Genomic DNA, 8,797 nt, shown 5'->3' on the forward strand with positions numbered 1-8,797 from the left:
TTTTACAATTTCTTCTGCACGTCGAGCTACTTATAGTTCAAGATATTTATTATGTTCAGTATCTATCTTGTTTACAAACGATTCTAAATGTCGACATTGAGTTAAACTAATGACCCAAGATCGATTGCCTTAGGCTGGATGGATATCGTCACTATCCAGTGCCTCATTCCGTTTTCCGAATACCTAAATCACATTGAATTGAGCCTTTCGACTCAAGAAACTCCTAGAAGTTGCCTAATTCGTCTAAAAACAATCCGGCCTTAAAAGCGTTCAGGCATTCCACAAGTGGTAGATTAGAGTCAACGATGACCATATTTTTATTCCAAATCTGGGACAACTGATAGTTTAAAAAAGAAATATTTTTAACTTCCCGTAGAGTAAGTTACAGTAATCGCAAAAAAATCGAAAATGAAAGTTTGTATGTACCTTAACGTTTCGAAACATTTTTGGTACATATTAGAAAAAATGGATGTATGTGTGTGTTTTTTTAACTTCCCGTAGAGTAAGTTAATGTAATTGTCCAAAAATCGAAATTGAAAATATTTGCATATCTTCACGATTCGAAGATTTCTGAAGGCATACCTTATTGTTAGAAAAAATGATGTGGGTGTGTGTGTATGTATGTATGGATAAATGTTTTTGCCTACGATTTCGGGCGCACAGACTAACCGATTTGAATAATCAAAAAATATTCGATTCCTACTAATGGAGAGACGTGCTTCTTAGTTTTTGGCAACGACAGGTCCAGCTGTTTTGGAGATACGGAGTTAAAACAGCAGTTTTTGAGAGAACGAAGCATCAAATTTGAGTGATTCAAAAAATCTTTTGCTTGGTTGGATGAAACGATTGTTTTTGAGGAAAACAAAAAAACTTTTTTTTTCTAATTTTAAAAACAATTTTTTTTAATTTCCATAATTTTTTTATATACTTCAAATAAATAATTTTAAGTTTGCAATTCAGTTTATATAATTTTTTGATATATGAGCTAATATCCTTCATACTAATTCGGCTTGGTTAAATTTTGTTCATTTACTTTTTATGTAAACATATATAAGCGTCATCTTTCAAATTATTATCAAATTATCAAGTTTCTATAATTTGTCTATAAAATATAAATAATGAAAATTACTAGTAATTTCATTATGGTACGGGACGTTTCCGCAATTTGCCTTAAGGCTTGATGCCACACACCACTAGTTTTTTTTAATGTATAGTGAGAGAAATGCATTTATGCATCCCTAGACTGATCTTTTGTCTGGATACGTCGGACTCAGTAATATAATATGTGGTTGTGTGGGGATACAAATATTTGTCAACGATCTTGGAAACACGGATCAACTGATTTGAATAATTCAATTTTCGTATTAATGGGGAGACGTGCTGATAAGTTTTTGGCAAAGGCAGGTCCAGCCGTTTTGAAGGCAAAAAGTGCCAAATATGGTAATTCAGTTCTCGAGATAACGGAGCGTCTGATTTGAATTATTTAAAAAACATTATTTGTATTGACAAAATGAACAACTGATTAAATTTTTGGAAAGCTCCAGCGTTTTCAGAAATGCAATAAAGAAATTAAAAAAATGCCATTTGGCGGTCATAAATGATTATTAGATATATGAACATCAAATCGTCGATATCAAGACATTATAGACATTTTAAACTCTAACTTACTCTAAAACAGCTACTCAGGGCGATTGCACTGAAAAAAAGTTCTAAATTTTCAAAAAATTTCAAAATTAAAAATGTTGATTATTTAAAAAAGTCTTTTTTTCGGTTTTCAAAAAATTTGAAAGTTTTTTTTTAATTTTAATTTTTAACTTTCGGAACGGGAAGTTCCGGTAATTTGCCTTAAGGCACAATGCCAAGCATCACTATAGTTTATATTTGAAATTGTTAATATCTTTGCACATGGAAGAATCATCTTTAGATCCGGTTTAATAAAAATTTCAATTTGAATTCTGTAAATTTTTACTGGTTTATTAACTTCGCGTAGGGTAAGTTATAGTAATCGCAAAAAAATCGAAAATTAAAATTTTTATATATCTTTACGTTTCAGAGGTTTCTGAATATTTTGGCATACCTCAGAAAAAATGGATGTATGTGTGTGTGTATGTGTCTGCGTGTGTATGTGTGTTCGGATACAAATTTTCGTCGACGATTTCGGAAACACGGATGAAGCGATTTGAATAATTCAAAAAACATTCCATTCGTATTGATAAGGAGACGTGCTGATTAGTTTTTGACGAAAGCAAGTCTAGCCGTTCCGAAGATACGGGGCAAAAAGTGCCGAAAACGGTAACTCAGTTTTTAAGAGAACGGAGCGTCCGATTTGAATAATTCAAAAAACATTTTACTTGTATTAACAAGATGAAGAACTGATCAAATTTTCATGAAGGCAGGTCTAGCGGTTTCGGAGATCTAACGAAAAAAGTAAAAAAAAAATGCCATCTGGCGGTCAAAAATGATCATTAGACATATGCACATCAAATTATCAGATATTTTATAGACATTTTAACAATAAGTATAAATTTTATTTACATTCCTATGGGTTCCGTACCAATGCTTATCCGTTAGACGGCGGCGCGGCGCTTACGCGCTTCGATTTTTCGTCTTCATGCAGTTAAAGCAGTACGATTGCTTTGAAAAAAAGTTCAGATCTTCCAAAATATGTCAAAATAAAGAAAACATTTTTTTTTTTTAAAAAAAGGAATTTTTTGTCCAATTCATAGTTTCTAAAAAAATCTATTTTTTTCGAAGTAATTTTTTTTTCAAAAATGTTTTTAAACACGTTTTAAAAAAATAATAATAATTGATACGGGAAGTTCCTGCAATTTGCTTTAAGGCACGATGCCATGCGCCCCACTAGTTATAGGTTTATTAGTGAATATAATCGCTCTGATATATGAATGCTTTTGTATTTCAGTGCGCGTTTCTGGTGTATCGACACTATCTTCATAGGAACGTGACTTCGATGAACTTCGATAACCCGGTATACCGCAAGACCACCGAGGATCAATTCAGTTTAGAGAAGAACGGCTACACCGCACCACCGAGGCTCTACCCGAGCACCGTCTGCGAAGAGGTAAGGGCGTTGACGCGCGAGTGTCAGGTCGTCATCAGATAATTTCATACTAATCCATATTAATATAAAATTAATTTTATCAGAACCACGTTGCACTAACTTATTTGCCAGGGCTAAAACGTGTCAGTATACATAATATTATGGTTTGTTAATGATGTGTTGGATCATCTTCGGGGAAACAGTTGATAATGTATTTTTGGTATATTTTGAAAGTGTGCATTGTTTTTGATTTTAACCAGAGTAAGACGTATGCAAATTTGGGTTTACACACCTGGAAAATTCGTGTACAGGTGATATTGATGATAGCGACAACAAGTCTTTCAGAATTTAGTTGTATGGACAGTGATTTTGTTACAAAAGTTAAGTAATGATTGGCAAAATATAGCATACGGTATAACTATTCTTTGAATTCATCAGTCCCTGTAAATCTCGTATCGACTCTTTGAGTAGAACTTCATCGTCATCTCTTTCTCAAATTGAGTATAACGTTTTTGATAGAATTAACTATGATTGGCAATAGAATACACAAATTGCACGTCTTATGCTTATAAGTATATAAACATACACAATTACAAATCTAATCATTTTCGAAAAAAGACCGTATTATATTAAGAAGAGGTTGGCAATGTGTCTGCTTGTTTTATCCAACGCCCAAAAAAAAACAAGAAATACTTTCAGAATATTTGTACTTTTTTAGAACATTGAATTCAATAGAACTTTAATAAAATGCGCGAAACTAATTTTATATTTATATATTTGAATATTTTCGTTCTTTATTTTATGAGATCATATTTTTTCCCGAAGATGCGATCCTACATGATAATTTGAATTTGTTGCAGTATTATTATAAAAACAGTGTGGTGTTGTTTTATAAAGATTAATCATTCTTTTGGCGTTTATTAAAAATTTATTAAACAAATTACAATGTGTAATATCCTTGAAATTCATAATTTGAATAAGAAAACTTAAATAATTTAGGCCAAACTTTAAGATGTATTGCCGTCTTTTTTAGCAAGAAATGTACGCGCAAGTGAATTATTAATATTTTTATAATTTTCAAGTACTATCAGATTAATCCAGTTATAGAGTATTTTGCAATGTACGTAATGATACAACATCCACTTTGTAATTTTGCACTTTAATGTAGAAAACTATAAGAACAAATACTTTATTTGTAGCTAATGCATAAACTTAATGTTAAACTCATATATTAAATATACTATTTATATACAAATGTAATTGATGTGCCAAAATTGTTACCGCGTCCAGTATTAAATAGTAAAGGTTTAAATATCGTATAATAGACTTTATTATTAACTATGTTAATATCTATTGTTTTAAAGCTCATAAAATATTAAAATAATAATCGATGAAATGCCAGTATCTTATTAAATGATTAGACTAAGGAGTGATTTTATATAATTATAAACTGGTGCCAAAATCGTTTCTACCTGATTGACTAATTACTTTTCAATGAAAAAGTGGGATCAAAGTTTATTAATAATTGCATTTTTTCATTACCCAGGTAAGATTACTATTTGCAAAAAATAATTTTTCATTGTCATGATTTTCAATCTGATATAACTTTATTTTTTTGTACGTAAATTGCTCTCTACTGTCTTTTTTTATGCGTAAGACATACATTTGGTTCAAGTTTAACATCTCTCAGATATTCATAGTTCAAAGATATTCTGCAAGTTTATCCGTCTGTATTTCTACTTAAATATATATTCTTATAATTAAATATATAACTTAATTATTGCAAAAATTGGTCACATATGCTATCAAGGTCAGGGTAGTGAAAACTAACCGTTGTTTAAAAAAATTACTGCAGTCTTATGCCAAATCGATTTGAGAAATTAACATATACAATTTTTTATACAGATTGACTATAAATATATTTTATTATAATTACGCATTAAACAAAGATTGATTTTATAAATATCTCTTCGTATCTAGTTTTTCCTTTTAAGTGTATTGCTTTTTTAGAATACCTTACTCTAGACTTCTAGATTACATTTTTCATTTAATTACTATAAACATTAATATAAAGGGAGCTATTTAAAATGTATGTTCTTACCTTTTTATAATGCTCTAATAATAATTTCTAATAAACTTATTTATAGTGTTTTTAATACATTAATAAAATATAATTTCGAATGAATTAGTACGCTCAAAATAATTATAAAATATTTTCAGAGTAGTGATTTCTTTTCAAAATCGAATTGTACGTTTCTTTATTTTATCAGCTCGTCGTAATAGTAATTTGCTAACATTCTTTAATTTTACATTACATTACTTCTGTAATTTTAAATATAGATCCTTGATATTACTTAGAAATCGGTTATACTTAAATTTTTTGAACTATTCTCAATAAATTAATACTGTAATTTAATTTCACGCTATTCATGAGGATTTGAAATATAATATAGTTAGGTAAGTTACAGTGGATTTTATCTAATTGTTTAATGAGAGAGAAAGAATATGACAATAATTAATAAGTCATTTTTATTATATATTTATAATGTGTGTATATGTATATATGTGTATATGTAATTTCTCATACGTCTATTAATTTAAATTATCCTTTTCAGGCTCAAGAACCATTAACTACACCAGGAAATAATGAATTTGTCTGACAACATACCAAAACTACTTTCGCCATATTGTCATAGCTTGCAAAAATCATTGAAAAGATTTTATATTTCTTTCAAGCTCAAATGATAATTTTGTCTATGGAAATGGCTGCGAGATATAATTTAATGTTTAATTAAAGTCGGTCAATTCTACTTAATCGCTGTGCAATTATATTGTAACTTGTAAATAATCGTTATGCTATAGCTCAGTGTCGTAGAGTTATTTTGATATGAATAAGTCATAAGTTCTATCAAGATATAAAATTATTGCCTAATATCAATGATCACCAAACAAATAGTTTTTAATTCGTTTTTTATTTAATTTTAAGAGAATATTATTATGAATATGTTAAGATTATATAAATAGTTATGAACGTTTTTCTTAAGAAATACTCAAAGACATAATATATACAAACTTCATATAAATCTGTTCTTAATATAAAACTTGTTAAGAGATTTTGTACATATCTATAAATTTTATTTACTTCGAAATACTATTAAATTGTGCATAAAATTATTTGTATATACAGTGTTCTTTTTAATATCCACTTTTATTATTTTAAATTCATATAGTATTTTCATATTTTATGTTAATAAAATATATTTAATCAGAACACTAACTCTTATTTTATAATAATATGTTACATTTGAGTCTACATGATAGAAATAACTGTGATTGCTAAAAAAAATGTGTGTTCGGTAATGATCTGGTTAATTTCATCAATATTATAGATAAAATATGTAGATATCATTAGATCAATTTAGTTATATAATCATCACAATTTGTATATATTATTTTACTGTTTTAGTAAGAACTGATATTTCTTGCCATAATTACTTTCATTTAATAAGCTTGTGAGTTGGATAGTGTCATACACTTAGTAGTTACTTGTTAGATACGTAATACTTATGTGTATAAATGCATACTTTGAAATTTATTATGCAAGTCATGTTTGTATATTGAATACAATATGCAAATAACATATTCAAAAATTTCATAGTTAAATGTTAGAATCAAATTTAATAATTCATATTATATATCTTTGTTGCTAAATATACAACATAACTCCTAATAAATTACAATAACTTTGAATATATATATATATATATATATATATATATATATAAAATAATCAACTTGGTTGTAAATATATTTCATATAGAATAAATTATAAATGTATAATATTTCAATCATTATTTTTCGATTTAGTAATGACTACTTTACAGATCCAGTTGCATTCTATATGTCTAGGTTTTAATATATCTAGGTTCTACTGTATGTTACATGTTAAATGTGAATTAACCCGATTCATCAAACAATAATAAAACATGTAAAAAAAAAGACTGTGTATTAGTGGTTATGGAAGATTTTAGGGCTTTTATGATCTCATCAAATAGTGGTTATCATAAATCTTTAATTGAAAGTTAGCACATGGTTAGCACATACATATCATATGATCAGTAATAATAATTAGTATAGCACATGTTATCAGTGAACAAATATTCCATACTATTACATTTTGCTATATACAAAATAAAACACTTGTGCTCTATACAAAATAAAATACAAAATTGCTATATACAAAATAAAACACGTAGTTGCTCCAGTAGACTAATGGTGATATTTATGTATAAAAAAATTTGGTACAAATGTTGCATCTACATACATTGAACCAAGTAGATAATTGTTACTAATGCTTAATATACTAACATGATTCATTGAAAAAAAAATGGAGAAATTTAATAAGTAGTTCTTAACCGATTATCTTTGCATTATATACAATGAATTTCCAGCGCTTTTATATCAATTTTCTCTTATTAACTTCCCGAAGGAGAAGTTTATGTTTGCCAGAAAATCAGATTTATTAATTTTGTTTTGTTAACATTTTCGTTTGAACTAAAATTGGAAAATTGATGTAACTCAATACAAACTCGCTTTGATTAGATCTACGTAACCGTCGACTGATCCATTTCTTAACAATTAGCAATTAAATGCAAAATAATTAGCCAAAAAAACTGAACCGATTTAAAACATTCAAACTCTGATCGAGAGATGTCAATCAAGAATCAAGCTGATTAGTTTTCTAAATTTTTCTAATAAATATCTCATCAGCAATAAATTCATTTTAATAACAATAAATATTTCATTTTTCTAAAATAATATTTGTTGTGGAGGTATAACATATGCACAAATAATTGTAAAACTAGTGGTGTGTGGCATCGTGCCTTAAGACAAATTGTTGGACGGTAACAAAATGTCTGAAGAATATTAAATGTTTTTAAATAGATTATTATAAATACTGTAAATTTGTCTAATATTTATAAGAATTATATAAACTGAATAGCAAAGTTGAAATTATTTGTTTAAAATATATTAGAACTTACTCAGAATTAAAATTAAAAACTGAATTATTTTCTATATACAAAAGAATTTTTTTTTTGAAGGTATGCCAAAATGTTCAGAAACCTTCAAAACATGAAGACATGCAAAAATTTTCGATTTTTGGCCCATTACTATAACTACCCTACGGAAAGTTAAAAATTATGTATATATTTTACTTTAATATACAATTATTTGCCTATACATGCTCCCTGCTCCCTTTCATGAACATTTCATATATATTTATGAAGCGGCCTCGGCTTCAGGGGGGCTCGCAAACTCTTTATTTAAAATTTGTATACATTTTGTCATGATTTGATCAGCCATTAATCTCATTTACTCATCAATTAGTTCAACTATAATGCGCAGCTTATGTAACTTAACTTTTTTTTGAAAACGAAAGGGCCTTGCAAGCCCTTACTTCGCCGTCGACATAGCACTCAAGCAAGGCAAACTCCCCTTTGGCGGATTTTAAGTAAAACTCGTTGCCCTGATTTTGTTCTATCTATTCTTCGGCGCCTGTCAAGGTTTATATATAATTATGGTCTAACACATGTATTTTTAAGTTATTTTATTTTAGAAATAGGTTGTAATTTTTGTTTCCACTTATTTTTTTCTAATTTATTAACTTCCCGTAGGGCAAGTTATAGTAATCGCAAAAAAAATGAAAATGAAATTTTTTATATATCTTTACGTTTCAAA

General features: G+C 28.0%; 1 protein-coding gene across 4 annotated transcripts in view; it reads left to right on the plus strand.

The window, feature by feature from the left end:
- LOC113376487 (low-density lipoprotein receptor) overlaps nt 1-6,405 on the plus strand; it is a 99,006-nt gene extending 92,601 nt beyond the window's left edge. For all 4 annotated transcript variants that reach the window (XM_026616423.1, XM_026616425.1, XM_026616424.1 and 1 more), the window contains 2 exons: nt 2,921-3,079; nt 5,674-6,405. In XM_026616423.1, the coding sequence (XP_026472208.1) occupies nt 2,921-3,079; nt 5,674-5,718 (204 nt within the window). In that variant the 3' untranslated portion in view covers nt 5,719-6,405. The remainder of the gene's footprint in view (nt 1-2,920; nt 3,080-5,673) is intronic.
- Nucleotides 6,406-8,797: the final 2,392 nt, after the last annotated feature.

This window comes from Ctenocephalides felis, unplaced genomic scaffold (assembly GCF_003426905.1).
Source record: "Ctenocephalides felis isolate EL2017-DRISC unplaced genomic scaffold, ASM342690v1 CF-g0.4_SCAFFOLD_01886, whole genome shotgun sequence".
NCBI lineage: Eukaryota > Metazoa > Arthropoda > Insecta > Siphonaptera > Pulicidae > Ctenocephalides > Ctenocephalides felis.